Genomic DNA, 24258 nt, shown 5'->3' with positions numbered 1-24258 from the left:
AAACGTGAGAGCAGGTTATTTAGTCTCCTCTTATCCGAAGAAAAAGGCGCAAAAGAACATTCAAGAAATCAGATTAGTCTCGAAATACACAAGATGTAACCATCCATTCTTGATCGTCGTCAAGCATATAGTAAAACTGTCTTATAAAAACCAACCCATTTGAAGGGTGAAACAGAATTAGGACTATATCAGCAACATATATTTGGTCAACACATTTTGAAAATAAAAATTCAGTATTAACTTAATTTACAATAAAAGAATTAACATATCCAATCACCATAAATTATTAGCCTTAGTAACTAAACACTATATTTCCTAAATTTTACCTAATGCACCTAACTTGCAAATTGATAATTATTTTGTTCATAGTTTTCAAAATCCAAGTATGATTTTAAATATTTTAGATCATTTTAAAATGATTCAAGTGTCTTCATAATTGTTTCACACAGACTGCAATATCTGATTGATTTTGAATATATCAACATTGTCAAATGAGGGGAAGATTATTTAAAATTGACACATGTTGTCCTTTTGCCTGCAAAAGCTGAAACTCAAGAGCGGCCACCTTATTCATGGAAAAAATGGAGTGATCAAAGAAGAATCTGAGAACCACAGAGGGGAAAAAAGGCCTAGAATCTACGGGTCAGTGAAGTAAAACTCATTTCTTCCCACCCTTCAAACACAAATACATGAAACATATCATGCAAGGAAAAGGTTAATGCGTGATAAATGAAATCCATGCACCTTCTTTTCTGAATGTGGTTAATGATGCAATATATTGTTATGATTAATCCCCCACACTTCACAAAGCAATACTTTTCCAGTTTTTCAAATCAATCAAGGCAACAAATTCAATATCATTTGAACGAGCACAACACAATCACAGCAAAATTAGTTTTTTTTTTAAAAGCAAAACTGAAAAAAATGGCATGATGAAGCTTGCTCTACCTGATGTGGGGACTGCAGTTGTTTCAGCAGACGATTCATTTGACTTCCCATTTGTTGTTATGGATGGATTGGCTGTAGCATTAGAATTTGTAATGTTTGCAGTCACATCCTGCCATATTTTATTTGTTGATTCAGTTGTAGCTATAGTAGAATTCTCTCTGGTAGCATCAGTTGCATTAAACATTTGTGAATCATCTCCAGTCATAGATGCTGATCCTGGGTTGGGGGCAGTCGGGGCTGTTGAATTTTCTACTTGCAAAGTTGAATTTATTAAGCTTGAGGCGGTGATGGTGGTGGCAGAAGGAGAAACTAAAAGTAAAAATTAGATCAAAAACTGAAACTGGCTAAAGGCATGCGCCAAAAGAATCAATTTTTATATGAATGAAGCAGATACGTGAGAAACAAAATAAAAATTGAACAGAAATACCACTTAGAAAAACATCTTTCATATCTCACGCCTTCACTAAACGTTGTCCATTAACACTGCAAAATTCACTTTAGATTATAAGGGCACCACAGTAGCACAGCTGGTAAAGCTGCTGCCTCACACGCAAGAGACCCAGGTTCAATCCTGACCTCGGATTCTGTCTCTGTGGAGTTTGAGCGTTCTCCCTGTGACCGCAATGGTCTCTTCCGGGTGCTCCGGTTTCCTCCCATATTTGAAAGAAATGTAGGTTAATTGGTCTCTGTAAATCGTCCCTAAAGAGTAGGGAGTTGATGTGAAAGTCTAACATAAAATAAATGTGAACTGTGATCAATGGTCGGCATGGACTTGGCGGGCCAACAGGATTTTCATACTGTAAATCTAAACTAAATTCACTTCATTCAAAAATGACCAAATCATAACTTGTATTTTCACAACATCATCTGCACGTGTTGTAGTTGATAAAAATCTCAGCATAAATATAGCTGATTTAAAGTCTGTAGAAACATTGATTTGAAATACTTAGCTTTCTTTTCATTGGGTGTAGGCGGGTGGTGGTGCAATTCATATGATAATCCAATATGATAATAGAAAATTATTTTAGTGGTAGAATAAAGAAAATTAACTTTTTTTTTCTTCATCGAAACATATGAAGCACCTATTGAACCATACAATTTTTTGCAATGGAAATTAATTTAAGTCAGGTGATCAGAAATTAAGCAGCATTTAGGATTCCAATGCATTGTCCACTTCAGATTCCAATGAGCTCCCATTACCTACCTGTTGCGTTGTGTGCCAGAAGGCATATAGGACAACTGCAAAATAGCAGCAAACGCAGAAACCAGATATCCATGGTAATGCTGGGAATAAAAATAAAAATAGATCATAATATGCATAACTTTTGCAACATTACTACTGTATTTAATTTAATACTCTAACACACAACACATACACATACTTCAAGTTTGAAAGTTTTCTTAAAACTGAGACAATGCTGCGAATTTAAATGGATCACACCAATCACGGAAGTCTACAACAAAACAGCATCTCATGATTTTATCCACCTCAATAAGATCACCCATCATTCTCCTGCACTCCAAGGAATAGAGTCCCAGCCTACTTAACCTCCCCCTGTAACTCAGACCCTCTAGCCCAGGCAACATCTTTGTAAATCTTCTCTGTACCCTACATATTGATATAATTATATATTGTCACTCGGAAGAATTTGTGGCACATGAAAAAATAGTAGAAGTAAAGGCAGGAAGCAAAGGCAATTTCTTGTGGCAGCTTACAAGTGTGGCACATACCTGTACTGACCCAGAAGACCAGGAGAGGGAGTTCTTTATGAAAATAATGCCATGCCCAAGTGCAAAAGTTGGCAAAGAATTTCATTTCATAAATTTCCTGTGTGGCTCATCAGAGCCAGAACTTTGAATCTGGAGGTAACATGAATTCTGTCCAAGGGCCCAATAGCAACCTTGCTGTGCAGTGATTATGGGACCAAGTGGCAGTTGCCATACGTGGGCACAAGTAGAGCCATCTGAAGTCATTGTCTCAACACAGACTTGCATTGATCCAATTACAGCTTGGTACACTTGCAATGAGGAATAGGTTGCTGATTTGCAGGAACAAACAAGCCATTCCTGAACTTCTCAGGTGCCAGCTGCCGTCCAGATAGAGGAGAGCGCAATTTCTTGGGAAATGTGTGAAAACAGACAGTATGGATACAGTAAATGTGAGTTGGCTTTAAATAGGTTGGGATATTGGTATAAGTGTTGGTTTAATATTGTCACATGCATCAAGATCCAGTGAAAAGCTTTGTTTGTGTTCTATCCAAATCAAATTATACTATACACAAGTACAATCAAGCCATACACAGATAGTGCACAGAAAAATATCAGTGCAGAATAGTGTTGTAATTAGTTACAGAGAAAGCGCAAATAAAAAAATGCAATGGTTGCAGTGAGGTAGGTGGGCCTTAGCTTCTGAGAAATTCAAGAATAGCTATTGCCAAAAATCATCAGGCTCTTGAACACTACACAGCACTAACCTCCACTATGAAGCTATTGATGCTTTGATTGTACTGAAGACTTTGTTTTTTTTTAATGTAGTATTGGGATTATTAATTTATTGAACTTTCGCTGATTATATATTTATTTGTATTGTGTTTGCAGGCCTGTTACGTTGCTGCAAGCAAGAATTTCATTGTTCCGTTGTCAGTACATGTGACAATGAAACACTCTCGACTCTTGACCTTTCAGTAGTCCGATAACAGTAAGGAAGTAGTTGCTCCTGAATGTGGTTCAGAATTCCCTGAATTGGACAGATTTGTGGCCAAACCCAACTGTGATGTATCCCAATAGGATACTATCCACAGTGCATCTGTAGAAATTGATAAAATTGTTGGAGACATGATGTTACTTAATTGTCTCAGGTAGACATAAAATGCAGGAGTAACTCAGCGGGACAAGCAACATCTCTGGAGAGAAGGAATGGGTGAAGTTTTAGGTAGAGACACTTCTTCAGACTGATGTCAGGGGACTGAGTGGTAGTGATAAAAAAAATTGTCACATATACTGGTGTACCTATGTACAGTGAAATTCTATGTATTCCACACTGTGTAATATATGCAAAAAGAACTTGCTAACATATCATGGACATTCTCATCCAAATCATTGGTTTAGATGTGTCGGAAGGACCTGCAGATAGAGTCATACAGTGTGGCATACAATCAAGTAAAATCACTATTGATTAGCACAATCATAGATAAAGTACAAAAGTGTGACAATTGTGGTCATAGAGTCTTACAGTATGGAAACTGGCCTTTTGGCCCAACTTGCCCACACCAACGAACATATCCCGTCTACTCTAGGCCCACCTGCCAGCATTTGGCCCTTATCCCTCGAAACCTGTCCTTTCCAAGTACCTGTCTAAATGTTTAAACGTTGCAACAGTATCTGCCTTAACTACCTCCTCTGGCAGCTCATTCATACATCCACCACCCTTAGATTCCTATTAAATCTTTCCCCCCCTCACTTTAAACCTATATTATCTGGTTCTTGATCCCCTTACTCTGGGCAAGACTCTGCTCGTCTACCCACCTATTCCTCTCATGATTTTTTACACCTCTAAGATCACCCCTCATCCTCTTGCGCTCCAAGTACCCTGCTCAACCTCTGCCAAAAGCTCAGACCCTCTAGTCCTGGCAACATCCTCGTAAATCTTCTCTGTACCCTTTCCAGTTTGATAACATCTTTCCTATAACATGGTGCCCAAAACTGAACACAATACTGTGTTCAGCCTCACCAACTCCTATACAACTGCCACATGACCTTCCAACTTCTCTTCCCAATGCTCTGACTGAATACCAATGTGCCAAAAGCCTTTTTGACCACCCGATCTACCTGTGATGTCACTTCCAACTAACTATGTACCTGTACTCCAAGATCCCTCTGCTCTTCAACACTCCCCAGAGCCTTACCATTCACTGAGTAGGTTTTCTCCATGTTAGTGCTCCCAAAATGTGAGCAGCTCACATTTCTCTGTATTAAATTCTATCAACCATTCCTCAGCCCACCTAGCCAAATGATCAAAATGCTGCTGCAATTTTTAACACTGGTGTGCCTTCCCAAGCCCCCATATGCCCAGATGGTATTACAGTCACAGTCACAGAGGCCGATGTCAGAAGATCCTTCAGGGGGGTGAACCCTTGGAAAGTGCCTGGACCTGATGGTATACCCGGTCGAGTTCTCAAAACCTGTGCAGACCAACTGGCTGGGGTTTTTGCAGACATTTTCAAACTCTCACTACTGAGGTCTGAGGTTCCCACCTGCTTTAAGAGGGCATCTATAAAACTCACTGAGTTGACCGCTTTGATTCCCTCTCTCTCCAGTTACCCTTTTCCCCCTTGGGTATTTATAAAATCTCTTGGGGTTGTCCTTAATGCTATCTGCCAGAGCTATCTCTTGGCCCTTTTTTGCCCTTCTAACTTCCTTTTTTACTTTGCTCCTTAGTTCCCGAAACTCCTCCAGAAATACATTTGATCCCAGCTGCCTATACCTATCCTATGCATCCTTTTTATTCTTAACCAATGCCTCTATTTCTCTTGTCAGCCAAGCTTCCCTATGTTTGCCTGCCTTGCCCTTCACTCTAACACTGACGTGCATGTCCTTAGCTTTTGTCATCACAATTTTCAAAACATCACACTTGGCTGATGTTCCTTTCCCCTTAAACAACCTGCTCCAATCAACTTGAGTGAGACTTTAGCATTTTAACATGTGAGCCCTCTCTGTCCCTATCCATAACTATCTTAAACCTAATCGAACAATGGTCACTGGTCCCAAAAGGCTCCTCCACGAACACTTCATTCACTTGCCCTTGCCAGATGCTCGTGTACACCAAAGATAGACACAAAATGCTGGAGTAACTCAGTGGGTCAGGCAGCATCTCTGGAGAGAAGGAATGGGTGGCATTTCAGGTTGCGACTCCTAAGAATTTACATGAAGTACTGCCTCATGTAGGTGGTACCCATCACCAAGAATCAACACCATTCAGGCCATGCTCCCTTCTCACTGCTATCATCGGGCAGAAGGTACAGAAGCCCAAAATCCCACACCACCATGTTCAGGAACAGCTATTTTCCTGCAATTATTAGCTTCTTGAACCGACCTGTACAATGCTAATCCTACCTTGACAATGGGACACTGCAGATCTCCTCTTACAGTACCACGGACTTAATTTCTAATTGAATGTAACACTAATGTCTTGCTTTTAAGTAAGAATGAACTGCAGATGTTGGTTTAAATCCAAGGTAGACACAAAATGCTGGAGTAACTCAGCGGGCCAGGCAGCATCTCTGGAGAAGGAATGGGTGATGTTTCGGGTCTGAAGAAGGGTCTCGACCCGAAACGTCACCCATTCCTTCTCTCCACAGATGCTGCCTGTCCCGCTGAGTTACTCCAACATTTTGTATCTATCTTGCTTTTAAATAGTCTTTTTCTTTGTCTTTCAGGCCTTTTCCCCTCATTGTCTTGTAGAATGTGTAGTTTTTGAATAATTTAAGTAAGATTTTAGTTTGTGTGTGTTATCTGCCACATGCTCTTCTTAACTCCATCTCATTAGTTATTTCATTATTGTACTTCAATATTCTAAAGTAAATTTTAAGTGATTCTCTAGTTCCCGATCAAAATCACCTTATAACCAATATGGTCAACTTAATTCAAATTGTATCCCCTAATTCATTGGTCATGTTATGTCTGATTTGTGTTATGGAAACACACATTATAGCAGAATACCTATATGTAAAAGCAATTTTTAATTTGTGAAATAAAATAAAAAATGCTTCATGAGCATCAATTGCCTGTTCTTTGCTTAGCAGTGGGGCTAACAGACTCCAGGTGTTTCCCCATTACTAGCAGGATAAACTGAATCATAGGCCAGTCCCAGTTACTCATGCACATTCATGTAGAAACAGAACCTAGAAATTCAGCTACTGACAATGATGCTAAAGGCAGAAAATAGTGGAACTAAATTGACTTTGTTGGATTAAAAAATAATACAGAATTTGCAAATCTGAAATGATTTTGGTAGGTTTTTGAAATACCTATCTATTTGACAGCTTTTCCCCCACTCTTTGCAAATATAAACAATGATGCAAAAGAATTTGAATCATACACAGTAATTATAAAATTAGCATTTTATTCCTCAAATTTTGCCTTGGATTCTGACTGTAAAAGATTTAGGAAGCATACTTTGCAAAGGCATTTTCTCAAGCTCCTCAGAACATTAGCGGATGCACCACCTGCATAGGATGCTTATGCTGCTTCTCAGTTTTCAACAGGATACAAGACCTGGAAATCCCCCTAGACTGTGTCATAATACTTCACAATTAAGTCCAAAATGGTAGGGAATGCAACCTTCAGGACAAACACAAGTTTAATTCCTTCAAAAAATAGTTTTTGATTTTCTTTTTTGCTTCAAAGAATACAGAACAAAGACAGAACTTGAAAATCAAAACAAAACTAAAAAAACTAAGAAGGCCAGCCAGCAAAGTGGAAAAATACTCCATGTTTTGTTTCTGCAACTCTTTTTCAGAACTGGGAAACAAATGCAAATAGATTCTGGGCTAGGGGTGACTTGTACAAAAGGGACGGGTTGCATCTTAACAGCAGGGGGACAAACATTCTGGCAGGCAGGTTTGCTAGTGTGACACCTGTGGCTTTAAACTAAGTAGTGGGGGGGAGGGGTTAACAAATTGTGAATATGAAGATGAGGTAAAAGGGAATACAGGAGATATTGCAAAAGACTCTCGGAAGAATGGGAACAGAAGTTCTAGAGCGGAAAAGAAATTAAGGGCAGGGCCAATTGTGAACGATGTGAGAGGGGAGGTAAATACAGAAGTTAAAGTGTTGTACTTAAATGCGCGTAGTATAAAAAATAAAGTGGATGAGCTTGAGGCTCAGTTAGTCATGGGCAAGTATGATGTTGTAGGGATCACTGAGACATGGCTACAAGAGGACCAGGGCTGGGAACTGAATATTCAGGGGTACACAACGTATAGAAAAGACAGACAGGTGGGCAGAGGGGGTGGGGTTGCTCTGATGGTAAGGAATGATATTCATTCCCTTGCAAGGGGTGACATAGAATCAGGAGATGTTGAATCAGTATGGATAGAAATGAGAAATTGTAAGGGTAAAAAGACCCTAATGGGAGTTATCTATAGGCCCCCAAACAGGAGCCTCGACTTAGGGTGCAAGTTAAATCAGGAGATAAAATTGGCGTGTCAAAAATGTAATGCTACGGTGGTTATGGGAGATTTCAACATGCAGGTAGACTGGGAAAATCAGGTTGGAAATGGACCCCAGGAAAGAGAGTTTGTAGAGTGCCTTCGAGATGGATTCTTAGAACAGCTTGTACTGGAGCCTACCAGGGAGAAGGCAATTCTGGATTTAGTGTTGTGTAATGATCCTGATCTGATAAGGGGACTAGAGGTAAAAGAGCCATTAGGAGGCAGTGATCACAACATGATAAGTTTTACTCTGCAAATGGAAAGGCAGAAGGGAAAATCGGAAGTGTCGGTATTACAGTATAGCAAAGGGGATTACAGAGGCATGAAGCGGGAGCTGGCCAAAATTGATTGGAAGGAGGCCCTAGCAGGGAAGACGGTAGAACAGCAATGGCAGGTATTCCTGGGAATAATGCAGAGGTTGCAGGATCAATTTATTCCAAAGAGGTGGAAAGACTCTAAGGGGAGTAAGAGACACCTGTGGCTGACAAGGGAAGTCAGGGACAGCATAAAAATTAAGGAGAGGAAGTATAACATAGCAAAGAAGAGTGGGAAGACAGAGGATTGGGACTCTTTTAAAAAGCAACAAAAGTTAACTAAAAAGGCAATACGAGGAGAAAAGATGAGGTACGAGGGTAAACTAGCCAATAATATAAAGGAGGATAGCAAAAGTTTTTTAAGGTACGTGAAGAGGAAAAAAATAGTCAAGGCAAATGTGGGTCCCTTGAAGACAGAAGCAGGGGAATTTATTATGGGGAACAAAGAAATGGCAGACGAGTTAAACCGTTACTTTGGATCTGTCTTCACTGAGGAAGATACACACAATCTCCCAAATGTTCTAGGGGCTGGAGAACCTAGGGTGATGGAGGAACTGAAGGAAATCCACATTAGGCAGGAAATGGTTTTGGGTAGACTGATGGGACTGAAGGCTGATAAATCCCCAGGGCCTGATGGTCTGCATCCCAGGGTACTTAAGGAGGTGGCTCTAGAAATAGTGGAAGCATTGGAGATCATTTTTCAATGTTCTATAGATTCAGGATCAGTTCCTGTGGATTGGAGAATAGCAAATGTTATCCCACTTTTTAAGAAAGGAGGGAGAGAGAAAACGGGTAATTATAGACCAGTTAGTCTGACATCAGTGGTGGGGAAAATGCTGGAGTCAATTATAAAAGACGAAATTGCTGAGCATTTGGATAGCAGTAACGGGATCATTCCGAGTCAGCATGGATTTACGAAGGGGAAATCATGCTTGACAAATCTACTGGAATTTTTTGAGGATGTAACTAGGAAAATTGACAGGGGAGAGTCAGTGGATGTGGTGTACCTCGACTTTCAGAAAGCCTTCGACAAGGTCCCACATAGGAGATTAGTGGGCAAAATTAGGGCACATGGTATTGGGGGTAGGGTACTGACATGGATAGAAAATTGGTTAACAGACAGAAAGCAAAGAGTGGGGATAAATGGGTCCCTTTCGGAATGGCAGGCAGTGACCAGTGGGGTACCGCAAGGTTCGGTGCTGGGACCCCAGCTATTTACGATATACATTAATGACTTAGACGAAGGGATTAAAAGTACCATTAGCAAATTTGCAGATGATACTAAGTTGGGGGGTAGTGTGAATTGTGAGGAAGATGCAATAAGGCTGCAGGGTGACTTGGACAGGTTGTGTGAGTGGGCGGATACATGGCAGATGCAGTTTAATGTAGATAAGTGTGAGGTTATTCACTTTGGAAGTAAGAATAGAAAGGCAGATTATTATCTGAATGGTGTCAAGTTAGGAGGAGGGGGAGTTCAACGAGATCTGGGTGTCCTAGTGCATCAGTCAATGAAAGGAAGCATGCAGGTTCAGCAGGCAGTGAAGAAAGCCAATGGAATGTTGGCCTTCGTAACAAGAGGAGTTGAGTATAGGAGCAAAGAGGTCCTTCTACAGTTGTACCGGGCCCTGGTGAGACCGCACCTGGAGTACTGTGTGCAGTTTTGGTCTCCAAATTTGAGGAAGGATATTCTTGCTATGGAGGGCGTGCAGCGTAGGTTCATTAGATTAATTCCCGGAATGGCGGGATTGTCGTATGTTGAAAGGCTGGAGCGATTGGGAAGGATGAGGGGGGATCTTATTGAAACATATAAGATAATTAGGGGATTGGACACATTAGAGGCAGATAACATGTTCCCAATGTTGGGGGAGTCCAGAACAAGGGGCCACAGTTTGAGAATAAGGGGTAGGCCATTTAAAACGGAGATGAGGAAGAACTTTTTCAGTCAGAGGGTGGTGAAGGTGTGGAATTCTCTGCCTCAGAAGGCAGTGGAGGCCAGTTCGTTGGATGCTTTCAAGAGAGAGCTGGATAGAGCTCTTAAGGATAGCGGAGTGAGGGGGTATGGGGAGAAGGCAGGAACGGGGTACTGATTGATAGTGATCAGCCATGATCGCATTGAATGGCGGTGCTGGCTCGAAGGGCTGAATGGCCTACTCCTGCACCTATTGTCTATTGTCTATTGTCTATTGAAAGATATGCAAAAGTGGACCAATTTATGGCAGATATTAGACAGGGACATGTGAATTTATCGACTTTGGTAGGAGGGATAGAAAAGCAGGATATTGCTTAAAAAGTATTTCTTTTTACCTCGAGAGCGGTTGAAATCAAACTAAACAAAAATTTGGAATACTCTGCCTGAGGAGGTGGTATGGACAGGTACTCTCAACATTTAAGTATATAGATGGAGACATGATTAGCCATGACACAGAGCCTATGGACCATAATGGTATTAGTATAGACAGGTACAATTGGCACAAACATTGAAAAAACTCATTTTTCCCTGTGCGACTGTGATTCTGTTAAAGAGATCGTAAATGCCATTGTTGAAAGGAATCTGTGTGACTTGAGCAGATTACCATGCAAATGACATTGGCACATAGAACTCCTTCGGCCTATGTCTATGCCAAACATGATGCAAAGACCATACACATAATCCATATTTCCCCATTCCCTGCATATCCATATGTACATCCAAAAGTCTCTTAAATGCCACTATTGCATCTGCCTCGACCATCAGGCCCGGCTGCGTGTTCCAGGCACTCATCGGCCTCTGTGTAAAAAAAGGTTGCCCTGCATATCTCCAGATTCAGGGACAGTTTCTTCCCAGGCAATTGAACGATCCTCTCATCAGCAAGAGTATGGTGCTAACCTCCCATCTACCTCATTGGAGAGCTTTGAACAATCTGTAATTGGTCTTTATCTTGCATGAAATGTTGTACCCTTTATCCTTTATCTGTACCCCTTCATCTGAAGACTGTGGACAGCTTGATTGTAATCATCCATAGTCTTTTCTTTGACTGCCATAGCAAGCAAACAAATATGATTCATTGTAGCTCAACATGACAATAATAAACTAAAGAGGTGTTGCCACATGATGGTTGTATCTATCATCAAGGATGATAAGATACCTGGGTAAGGCCCTCTTCTTGCTGCTCCCGAAGGGGAGGAGGTACAGAAGTCTTAAGTAGCACCACTTGCCTACAACTATTAGGTTCTGGAACAAATCTTCACAACCCTAATCCTACCTCAACAACAAAATACTCTAGTCCACCTCTTGCACTACCATGAACTTGTTTTCTAACAGATTTTGCACTAATTTCTTGTTTGTGCGGTCTTTGTTTTCTTTTTACTGTCTTCCAGATTTTAATTTGTGTATAATTTATGTTTTAGTGTGCTGTCTGAATTTATGTGCCTGCAATGTTGCAGCAAGCAATATTTTAATTTTGCACGTGGATATGACAATATTCACAACTTGGCTTGACCATGTTACGAAAGTACAGCAAGTAATAACAACGATGCCTTTATTAGAAATAGGATAAACATAGGGGGATATTACCATAGCTTTAAACTGGGGGGGGGGGGGGGGGGGGTCAACAAATTGGAAGTGTAAGGGTGGAGTTATAGGAAAAGAGAGTACAGGAAAAGTTACAGAAGTCTCCAGAATTAACGGGACAGAAAGTTTAAGAATGGATAAGAGATTAAGGCCAGGTAAAATCGGGACCAGTGTGAGTGGGGAGGATAACATCAAATTAAAGGTGTTGTATTTGAATGTGCGCAGTATACGAAACAAAGTGGATGAGCTTTGAAATTGGTAGTTAGAAATTGGTAGGTATGATGTTGTGGGAATTACAAAGACGTGGCTGCAAGAGGATCGGAGCTGAGAGCTGAATCTTTGTCTTTGTAATTCCCACAACATCATACCTACCAATTTCTAACTCTACCAATTTCAAAGCTTCAAGGTTATACATCCTATCGGAAAGACAGACAGATGGGGCAGAGCGGATGGGGTAGTGGGATTGGATGGTGTTGGTAAGGAATGAAATTCAGTCCTTAGTGAGGGGTGACATAGGATCAGAGGAAGGAGAGTCATTGTGGAAAGAGCTAAGAAATTGTAAGGGTAAAAAGACCCTAATCGGAGTTATTTACAGGCCCCCAAACAGTAGCCAGGATATAGGATACAAGTTACATCAGGAGATACAATTGGCACTGATGTCTATTACAAACCTACTGACTCCTACAACTATCTCGACGACACTTCTTCTCACCAGGTTTCCCGCAATCTATCCCCTACTCCCAATTCCTCCGTCTATGCTACATCTGCACCCAAGATGAGGTGTTCCATACCAGGACATCTGAGATGTCTCAATTCTTTAGAGAACGGCAGTTCCCCTCTCCCATCATAGATGAGGCCCTCACACGTGTCTCTTCTGTACCCCACAGCTCCACCCTCACTCCCCTTCCCCCTAGTTGCAAGAGATAGAGTCCTCCTTGTCCTTACATTTCACCCTATCAGCCGTTGCATACAACACAATCCTCTAACATTTTTGCCACCTCCAACGGGTGCCCTCCACTAGTCACATCTTTCCATCTCCACCCATTTCACCTTCCCCAGAGACCGTTCCCTTCGTATCTCCCTAATTAACTCATCTCTTCCCACCCAAACCACCCCCTCCCCAGGTACCTTCCCCTGCAACCACAGAAGACGCAACACCTGTCACTATACCTCCACCCCTCGACTCTGTCCAAGGACCCCAACAGTCCTTTCAGGTTAGGCAGAGGTTCACTTGCACCTCATATTTCGCTTGGGCAGCTTACAGCCCAGTGGCATGAATATTGATTTTTCTAACTTCAAGTAACCCAGGCATTCCCTCTCTCTCCATCCCTTCCCCAGCCAAGTTGCACCAGGTTCTTGTTTTCACATTACAAACAGCCAAAAAATGGCCTGTTTCCTTTATCATCGTTACTTTTTTTGCATCTTTCATCCATTGTTCTATATCTCTCTACATCATCGTCTTTATCTCGTTTTCTTTTCCCGTGACTTTTATATGAAGACGGGTCTTGACCCGAAACGTCACCCATTCCTTCGCTCCACAGATGCTGCCTGTCCCACTGAGTTGCTCCAACTTTTTGCGTCTTTCTTTGGTTTAAACCAGTACTTCCTTCCTACACGATACAATTGGCATGGAAGAAAGGCAATGCTATGGTGGTCATGGGAGATTTCAATGTGCAGGTAGACTGGGGAAATCAGGGTAGTACTGGACCCCAAGAAATGGAATTTGTCGAGCGACTCTGAGAAGGATTCTTAGAGCAGCTTGAAGTGGAGCCTCCCAGGAAAAAGGCAATCCTGGATTCAATGTTGTGTAATGAACGGGATTTGACAAGGTAAAGGAACCACAAGGAGGTAGCGAACACAATATGATACGTTTTAATCTGCAATTTGAGAGGGAGAAGGTGAAATTGGATGTGTCGGTATTTCAGTTGAGCAAAGGGGACTACAGAGGCATCAGGGAGGAGCAAGCCAAAGTTGACTGGAAAGGGACCCTAGCAGGGATGATGGTAGAACCTCAATGGCAGGAATTTCTGGGAATAATTTGGAAGATGCAGGATTTTTCCATTCCAAAGAGGAAGAAAGATTCTAGGGGAAGAAAGAGGCGACCGTGGCTGGCAAGAAAAGTCAAGGGCCGTATAAAAATAAAAGAGAAGACATATAATTTGCAAAGATTAGTGGGAAGCCAGAGGATTGGGAAGCTTTTAAAGAACAACAGAAGGTAACTTAAAAGGCAACAGGGGGAAAAAAGCTGAAGTAACTCAGCGGGACAGGCAGCATCTCTGGAGAGAAGGAATGGGTGACGTTTTGGGTCAAGACCTTCTCTTTCTTGTACTCCAGTTCATGTGTCTTCTGTCTCCTTGTTCTCTCTCTAACATCTTCCAACTCCAACGTTCCAAAGACTTGCAGGTTTGCAGGTTCTTGTGTAGGAAGGAACTGCAGATGCTGGTTTACACCGAGATAGACACAAAATGCTGGAGTGGATAAGTGGGACAGGCAGCATCTCTGGAGCGAGGGAATGGGTGATGTTTCACCATGGGTCTCGACCCGAAGCGTCAACCATTCCTTCTCTCCAGAGATGCTGTCTGTCCTGCTGAGTTACTCTGGCATTTTGTGTCTATCTTAGGTTTGTAGGTTAATTGGCTTCTGTAATTATCCCTAGTCTGTAGGGTGCAAAAGTGGGATAACATAGAGCTAGTGTACGAGTGATCGATGGTCGGCATGGAATCGATGGGCAGAAAGACCTGTTTCTATGCTTTATCTCTAAACAAAACTGGACAGTTCTCTGCAACCCCTTCTCCAATTCTAGTTTCAAGCAAATCCCCAATTTCAATTACAATACTGTTGGTGGCCAGGGAGATGGCATATTCGATTTAATAAACACTATTTCACCCATGGCCTAGCTGTGGACCACAAACAGCAGAGCAATGCAGCTGGTCAAACCACTGCCTCAGTGCTAGAGATCTAGGTTTGATCCGGACCTCGGATGCTGCTGTCTGCGTGGACGCCGTATGTTCCTCCTGAGACTGCATAATTGCACTGTTTTTCAAAGGCATATGGATTATTAAATTAACTTGTCACTGTAATATGCCCCAGGTGAGTAGATGAGATAAACTTAGTGGGGGGTGTTGATAAGAATCTTTAAACAATATGATACAAAATCAAGGGATATGGGGAAAAAGCAGGAACGGGATACTGATTTTGGATGATCAGCCATGATCATATTGAATGGCAGTGCTAGCTCGAAGGACCGAATGGCCTACTCCTGCACCTATTTTCAATGTTTCGATGTTTCTAAAAGATGAAATATGAAGGTAAGCTAGTTAATATGAAAGAGAATAGCAAGAGTTACTTCCGTTAGTGAGTAAGAAAGAGGCAAGAGTGGGAGGGGGTGGTGGTGTGGGTGGGTGGGGGTGGGTGTGGGGGGACTTTTCTCTTCCTCACGGCGCGGGGTGCGGCTCGGCTGCGGGGCCTAACATCGCCCGCTGCGGCTCGGCCGCTGGACTTTACATCCCGGTGCGGCTTGGCCGCTGGACTTTACATCACCCGGTGCGGCTTGGCCGCTGGACTTTACATCCCGGTGCGGCTTGGCCGCTGGACTTTACATCCCGGTGCGGCTTGGCCGCTGGACTTTACATCCCGGTGCGGCTTGGCCGCTGGACTTAACAGTGCCCGGTGCAGCTCGGCTGCGGGGCTTAACATCGCCCGGTGCAGCTCGGCTGCGGGGCTTAACATCGCCCGGTGCAGCTCGACTGCGGGGCTTTTCATCGCTGGTGCGGCTCGACTGCGGACTTGACATCGCCCGGTGCGGCTCGACCACGGGACTTAGCTGCGCAAGGCTTGGTCGCGGGCCTTTCATCGCCCGGTTCGGCCGCGGGACATTTCAGCGCCCGGTGCGGGGACTGTGCGGTCGGTCGGGGACGAGCTGTCTGTCCGTGGGCATGGGGAAGAGAGTGGAAGTTTTGTTGCCTCCATCACAGTGAGGGGGTGTTTGGAGTCACTGTGATGGACGTTTGTGTTGGGGTTATGTGTCTTGTGTTCTTTTTTTTTCTATGACTGCTATGTAGTTTCGTTCGGTACTTCGGTACCGAACGACAAATAAAGCTCTGTTATACATTGGACCGTTGGAAAATAATGCAGGAGAAGTGATAAATGGGAATAAAGAAATGGCAGGAGTTGAATAACGTTTTTGTATCTATTCACAAAATGCTGGAGTAACTCAGCAGGTCAGGCAGCATCTCGGGAGAGAAGGAATGGGCGACGTTTCGGGTCTTCACAGTGGAAGACACCAGCAAATCAAGAGAGTCTGGGGGGTGGATGTTAGTGGAGTGGCTATTTCTCGGGTGAAGGTGCTTGGGAAGCTGAAAGGACTGAAGGTGGATGTCTCCTGGACCAGGTAGACTGCACACTAGGGTTCTGAAAGAGGGGCTTTAGAGATTGTGGAGGAATTGATAGTGATATTTCAAGAATTACTAGAGTCAGGAGTGGTTCTAGATGATTAGAAAATTGCCAAAATTACCACGCTGCACAAGGGAGCAAAGCAGAATAGTGGGAACTATATGCTGGTTAGCCTGACTTTGGTGGTTGGTAAGGATTTAGAGTCCATTATGAAGTATGAGGTTAAGGAGTACTTCGAAGTTCACTAAAAAATAGGCCAAAGTCAGCATGGGTTTGTGAAGTGGAGGTCTTGCTTGACAAATTGGCTGAAATTCTTTGAAGAAGCGAATAGCAGGACAGACAAAGGAGAGTCAGTAGATGTTGTTGACCTAGATTTTCAGAAAGCCTTTGATAAGGTGCCACACAGGAAGCTGCTAAGATGGAAGTAAGGAAGGCAAATTCAATGCTAGCATTTATATCAAGAGAACTGGAATACAAAAACAGAGATGTCGGAGTACTCGCTGGAGTTTAGACGGTTGAGGAGGGACCTAAATTGAAACTTACAGAATAATGAAAGGCATAGATAGTGGATTTGGAAAGGATGTTTCCACTGGTGGGAGAGTCAAACACCAGAGGGCATAGCTTCATAGAAAATAGGTGCAGGAGTAGGCCATTCAGCCCTTCAAACATGATCATGGCTAATCATCTAAAATCAATACCCCGTTCCCGTTCCTGCTTTCCCCCCCATACCTCTCGATTCCTTTAACCCCAAGAGGGTAGCACGGTGGCACAGTGGTAGAGTTGCTGCCTTACAGCGCTTGCAGCGCCGGAGACCTGGGTTCTATCCCGACTGCGGGTGCTGTCTGTACGGAGTTTGTACGTTCTCCCTGTGACCTGCGTGGGTTTTCTCCGAGATCTTCGGTTTCCTCCCACACTCCAAAGATGTTCAGGTTTGTAGGTTAATTGGTTTGGTAAATGTGAAAATTGTCCCTTGTGTGTGTAGGATAGCGTTAATGTGCGTGGATCGCTGGCCGGCACGGACCCAGTGGGCCGAAGGTCCTGCCTCTGCACTGTATCTCTAAACTAAACTATATTTAGAAGAATTATAGGGCGCTCTTTTAGAAAGGAGGTGAGGAAGAACGTCTTCAGTCAGAGGGTAGTTAATCTGTGGAACTCATTGCCACAGAGGGCTGTGGAGGCCAAGTCAGTGGATATTTTTAAGGCAGAGATAGACAAATTCTTGATTAGAACGGACGTCAAGGGTTTATGGGGAGAAGGCAGGAAAATGGGATTAAGAGGCAGAGATCAGCCATGGTTGAATGGCAGAGTAGACTCGATGGACTGAATGGCCTAATTCTACTCCTATAACTTGTGAACTTGGGAAGAAAGATGAGATACTAGCATGGATATCAGGTTGGCTGGATGGCAGAAGGCAAAGACTGGCAATAAAGGGGGCTTTTTCTGGTTGGCTGCCAGTGACCAGCAGAGTTCTGCAGGGCTAGGTGCTGGGGCCGCTACTCTTCACATTGTATATTAACGATTTGGATGAGGGGATTGAAAGCTTTGTGGACAAGTTTTCAGATGATACGAAAATAGGTGGAGGGACAGGCAATGCAGAGAAAACAGGGACTCTGTAAAATCACTTGCATAGGTTGGGAGAGTGGGCAGAGAAGTGGCAGATGGAATATAGTGGGAGAGTGGAGTCATGCATTTTGGTAGTTGGAATAAAGGTGTAGATTATTTTCTAAACGGGGAGAGAACCAGAAATCGGAGTTGCAAAGGGACTTGGGAGTGCGAGTGCAGGATTCCCAAAAAGTTAATCTGCAAGTCGTATCAGTAGTAAAGAATGCAAACGCAATGCTTGCATTTATTTCGAGAGGGCTTGTATACAAAAAAAGGGATGTAATGCTGATCAAGCCGCATTTGGAATATTGTGAGCAATTTTGGGAACCATATCTGAGGAAAGGATGTGTTAGCTCTGGAGAGGGTCCAGAGGAGGTTCACAAGAGTGAACCCAGGAATGAGTAGGTTAATGTATGATGATCGTTTACATAGATACATAGACAATAGGTGCAGGAGTAGGGCATTCAGCCCCTCGAGCCAGCACCACCATTCAATGTGATCATGGCTGACCATTCTCAATTAGTACCCCGTTCCTGCCTTCTCCCCATACCCCCTGACTCCGCTATCCTTAAGAGCTCTATCTAGCTCTCTCTTGAATGCATAGAGAATTGGCCTCCACTGCCTTCTGATGCAGAGAAATCCACAGATTTACAACTCTCTGACTGAAACGGTTTTTGCTCATCATCGTTCTAAATGGCCTACCCCTTATTCTTAAACTGTGGCCCCTGGTTCTGGACTCCCCCAACATTGGGAATATGTTTCCTGCCTCTAATGTGTCCAACCCCTTAATAATCTTATATATTTCGATAAGATCCCCTCTCATCCTTCTAAATTCCAGTGTATACAAGCCTAGCCGCTCCAGTCATTCAACATATGACAGTCCCGCTATTCCTGGAATTAACCTAGTAAACCTACGCTGCACACCCTCAAAAGCAAGAATATCCTTCCTCAAATTTGGAGACAAGAACTGCACACAGTACTCCAGGTGCGGTCTCACTAGGGCCCTGTACAACTGCAGAAGGACCTCTTTGCTCCTATACTAAACTCCTCTTGTTATGAAGGCCAACATTCCATTGGCTTTCTTCACTGCCTGCTGTACCTGCATGCTTCCTTTCAGTGCCTGATGCACTAGGACACCCAGATCTCGTTGTACGTCCCCTTTTCCTAACTTGACACCATTCAGATAATACTCTGCCTTCCTATTCTTACCACCAAAGTGGATAACTTCACACTTATCCACATTAAACTGCATCTGCCATGCATCCGCCCACTCACACAACCTGTCCAAGTCACCCTGCAACCTCATAACATCTTCCTCACAGTTCACACTGCCACCCAGCTTTGTATCATCTGCAAATTTGCTAATGGTACTTTTAATCCCTTCATCCAAGTCATTAATGCATATTAATGGTTGATCATCCACAATCAGTACCCTGCTACTGCCTTCTCCCTATACCCCTTGATTCGGCTAGCCCTAAGAGCTCTATCTAACTCTCTTTTGAATGCATCCAGTGAATCGGCCTCCACCGCCTTTTGAGGTAGAGAATTCCACAAATTCACAACTCTGTGTGAAAACATTTTCCTCATCTCAGTTCTAAATGGCCTACCCCTTATTCTTAAACTGTGGCCCCTGGTTCTGGACTCCCCTAACATCGGGAACATGTTTCCTGCATCTAGCGTGTCCCAATCCCTTAATAATTTTATATGTTTCTATAAGATCCCCTCCCATCCTTCTAAATTCCAGTGAATACTGGCTCATTCACTCTATTCTTTCATTATACGACAGTCCCGCCATCCCGGGAATTAATCTCGTGAAGCTACGCTGCACTCCCTCAATAGCAAGAATGTCCTTCCTCAAATTAGGGCAGTGGGCCTTTTCTCGCTGGAGTTTAGAAGAATGAGGGGGGACCTCATTGAAACATACAGAATAGTGAAAGCCTTGGATGGAGTAGATGTGAAGAGGATGTTTCTACTAGTGGGAGAGTCTAGACTAGAGGTCAAAGCCTCGGAATTAAAGGACGGTTGTTTTGGAAGGAGTCGTAGACATTTCCTTAGTCAGAAGGTGGTAAATCTGTGGATTTCTTTGTCACAGAAGACTGTGGATAAATATAAGGCAGAGATAGATATATTCTCGATTAGTACAAGTGTCAGAGGTTATGGGGAGAAGGTAGGAGAACGGGGTTAGGAGGGAGAGATAGATCAGCCATGATTGAATGGCGGAGTAGACTTGATGGGCCAAATGACCCAATTCAGATCCTATTACTTATGATAACTTTGCAAGGCATTGGTAAGGACATAACTGGGAAACGAGGTATCTTGGACAAATTCAGGAGGGATTGGATCAGGGGGGATAGGATGGAGTTGAGGTAGGTAGAAATAATTTCAGTGGGGCAGGAGCAGGCAGAAACAATGGGCCTGCCAGGACAGATGTGTTTATGGATTTTGCGGAGAAGGTTAAACCGGGAACAATGGTTAGAGGTGGTGGATGGCAGACAGCTAGAAATGATAAAATCAGAGATAGTCTGCGAAATGATGACCCGGTGCTCATCTGTGGGATCATGGTCTAACGTTGAATAGGAGGTGGTGTCCAAGAACTGGCACAGTGTCTGACTAAAGAAATTTCGGATTGAGATTTTCAGACAGAAGGGTCTCAAGCCAAAATGTCACCTATCTGTCTTCTCTAGAGAGGTACACCAGCACTTTGTACCCTTTTGTGCATTAACCAGCATCTGCAGTTCTTTGTTTCGACATTTGCATAAATATTATTTAGATGAGCACTTGATGCACAAGGCATAGAAGGCTCTTTGCTGAGTGCTGAACAGGGATTAGCAGAGGCACTTGAAGATCAGCAATGCTCTTTAATGATTTCCATATTTCTGGGGCCCGACGCCCTCTTCTTTTCTATGGATGTTCAGTCCCCACCATCCCCACCAGGAAGGCCTTTAAGCCCTCCGTTCAGTCCCCACTATCCCAACCAGGAAGGCCTTTAAGCCCTCCGTTTCTTCCTCGACCGCAGAATCAGCCAATTTCCCTCTACTAACACTCACCTCCGCTTAGCGGAACAGCTCCTCACTCTTAACAACTCCTTCGATTCCTCCCATTTCCTCCAAATCAAAGGTGTAGCTATGGGCATTCGCATGGGCCCGAGCTATGCCTGCCTCTTTGTAGGGTACGCTGAACAATCCCTATTCAAGGTGTACACTGACCCTATCCCCAAACTCTATCTCCATTACATTGACGATTGCATTCTGCACCCATGCAGAACTCAGACTTCATTAACTTCCTAGATCGGAGTGGGCTTGTTGGGCCAAAGGGCCTGTTTCCATGCTATATCTCTAAAGTCTAAAGCATTGATGTGTGAGGGATTTTGTGGCCCAAGGCTATAATATGGTAAAGAAGCCATATGGTGTGCTTGTCTTCCTCGGTTGGGGCACTGAGTATAAGAGTCAGGAAGTCATAATGCACTTATAGAACTTTGGAGTATTTGCGCAATTCTGGATGCCCCATTACAGGAACGGTGTGGAGGCTTTGGAGGGGGAGCAGAAGAGGCTTAACAGAAAACTGCCTAGATTAGAGGGTATTAGCATGAAGGAGAGGGTGGACAAATTTGGATTGTATTCTCTGGAGCATAGGCTGGGGTAGAAAAGAAGAGGGGGTAGGGGCCCAGAAATACAAAAGTCATTAAAGAGTATTGCTGATCTTCAAGTGCCTCTGCTAATCCCTATTCAGCACTCAGCAAAGAGCCTTCTATGCTTTGTGCATCAAGTGCTCATCTAAATAATACTTATGCAAATGTAGAAACAAAGAACTGCAGGTGCTGGTTAATGGAGATCGGATTGAAGTTTATAAAATAATGAGTCGTAGATAGGGTGGACAGTCAAAACCTTTTTCTCAGCGTGAGAATGTCAAAGACTTGAGAGCTTTAAGCTGAGAGGAGGCAAAGTTTGAAGGAGATGTGAGAGACACTATTTTTACATATGCAGTGGTGGGTGCCTAGAACGCGTTGCCATGGGTGTTGGTGGAGGCATATATCATAGTGGCTTTTAAGAGGCTTTTGGATATACACACGGATATGCAGGAATGGAGAGAGATGGATCACATGCAAGTAGAGGCGATTGGTTTAACTTGGTATCATGATCCTAGTGTGCTGAAGATAAAACACAGAATGTTGGAGTAAATCAGCTGGCCAGGCAGCATCTCTGGGGAAAATGGATAGGTGATGTTTTGGTCGGGACCATTCTTTAGTCAGAGTTACTCCAGCATTTTGTCTATATATTTGATATAAACCAGCATCTGCAGTTCCTTTCTATTACTGTACCTGCGCTGTACTGTTCTATTTTTATTGAGATGCGTCTCAGACGCAACTGCTCTGCTCTTGATCTCCCAAACCTGCAGAGTGGTGAACTTAGCCCACTTCATCTTCATCAGGAAAACTGGAAGTATTGTCAAGGATGCCTGACACCCTGGCCATCCCCTTAACTTTCTGCTACCATCCAGAAAATCCAGGATTTGAAATCTCGGACATCCAGATTTAAGAACAGCAACTTCCACCACTGCTTTATCAGATTCCTGAGCCAATCACCTCTTTCACCCCCCATTTCTGAAGGTTCTGTATAGTTAATAAGTGATAGCAGCAGAATTAGGCCATTCGGCCCATCAAGTCTACGCCACCATTCAATGATGGTTGATCTATCTCTCCCTCCTAACCCCATTCTCCTGCCTTCTCCCAATAACCCCTGACACCTGTACTAATCAAGAATCTATCAATATCTGCCTTAAAAATATCCATTGATGGCTTCCACAGCCTTCTGTGGCAATGAATTCCACAGCTTCGCCACCCTCTGCCTAAAGAAATTCCCCCTCATCTTCTTCCTAAAGGAACATCCTTTAATTCTGAGGATATGACCTTTGGTCCTAGACTCTCCCACTAGTGGAAACATCCTCTCCACATCCACATCACCCAAGCCTTTCACTATTTGGTAAATTGAACATAGGAACAGGAGGGGTAATGATTTTTAACATAAAGGGTGATGGGTATATCCCATCCTTGGTCGGCATGGGCAAGTTGCGCCGAAGGACCTGTTTCATGCTGTATGACTGACTATATTTCAACTGAAGTGCAGAGGCATACAAGTCCATTCATAGCTACCAAGCAGCACTTCAATATTAGGCCCATAAGGACAACATATAATTTCCCAGAGCAGTACTTGGCTACACAAGTTACCTGCTAATCTTTTAAATTTCTGGCAATGATGTTGCTTTACATCAGCAACAACAAGCAAATAACATGCAAAACCAGCCAAATTTTATCTTCTACCAAGCAACCCAACTATTTAAAAAAAATATTATTATGGATCAATATCCTTAATGTTCTAAAGCTGCAAATAAATACTCAACATTGTGTTGCCCATATCAATTCAGCACCATGCTGTACAATTTCATACTTTAACAAATCAAATTGCCTGTTCCTCAGTTTCATTGTTAATGTTGCAAATACCTACCTTTCAGGATTACTTCATATAGGATCCATAAAAGATATTGTTGACAGTATCTGGAATTTAAAAAAAAAAACTGTCAGAGTTTATAGATACTTTTAATGGCAGTGAACACGATAAATTGCAGTACGAGTTAAAGTGGAATCTAAACAGTAAGTTCTCAGGAAGCTGAATGAGATCACAATTAAACAGACTGCAGGAAGTTAGAAAAATATATCTAATGGATTTCAGGGAACAAATGCAATTTAATTCTTGCTGTGGCCTCTTGTACATCTGTGAGACTAACCGAAGGCTCGGTGACCATTTTGCCGAACACATGCGCTCAGTCTGCCAAGGCCCAACAGATCTTCCGGTTGCTAACCATTTTAACTCCTAGTCCCATTCCCATACTGACCTTTCTGTCCTGGACTCCTCCGTTGTCAGAGTGAGGCCACACGCAAAATGGCAGAACAGCACCTTGTATACCACTTGGGTAGCTGACAGTCCAATGGCATGAACATTGAATTTTTCAATTTTAAGTAACCTTTAACAATCCCCCCCCCCTCCCATCTTTCCTCATCCCCCCCCCCCCCCCCCCCCCCCCCCAGCCCCACCTAGACTCACGCCAATTTCTCCTCTCTCACTCCATTTACATTCCTTCCTCAGGCTTAACAATTCGCAACTTTAGTTTAGTTTAGAGATGCAGTGCAGAAACTGGCCCTTCGGCCCACCAATGATACGCGCAGATTATACCAAGTCGATTAACC

The 24258-nt window shown here is 43.2% G+C and overlaps 1 protein-coding gene across 7 annotated transcripts in view; it reads right to left on the bottom strand.

Annotated features, from left to right (window-relative positions):
- Positions 1-24258, bottom strand: part of ptpra (protein tyrosine phosphatase receptor type A) — a 133982-nt gene that overhangs the window by 72356 nt on the left and 37368 nt on the right. For 4 of the 7 annotated variants that reach the window (XM_078409625.1, XM_078409781.1, XM_078409847.1 and 1 more), the window contains exons 2-4: positions 23519-23568; positions 2153-2232; positions 949-1257 (exon numbers count right to left, since the gene is read on the bottom strand). In XM_078409625.1, coding sequence (XP_078265751.1) covers positions 949-1257; positions 2153-2225 — 382 coding nt within the window. In that variant the 5' untranslated portion in view covers positions 2226-2232; positions 23519-23568. The remainder of the gene's footprint in view (positions 1-948; positions 1258-2152; positions 2233-23518; positions 23569-24258) is intronic. The other 3 variants (XM_078409998.1, XM_078410077.1, XM_078409710.1) reach the window with 2 other exon arrangements.

The sequence above is a fragment of the Rhinoraja longicauda genome, chromosome 1, assembly GCF_053455715.1.
Source record: "Rhinoraja longicauda isolate Sanriku21f chromosome 1, sRhiLon1.1, whole genome shotgun sequence".
NCBI classification, from domain to species: domain Eukaryota; kingdom Metazoa; phylum Chordata; class Chondrichthyes; order Rajiformes; family Arhynchobatidae; genus Rhinoraja; species Rhinoraja longicauda.
This window is presented reverse-complemented; position numbering and strand designations above follow the sequence as displayed.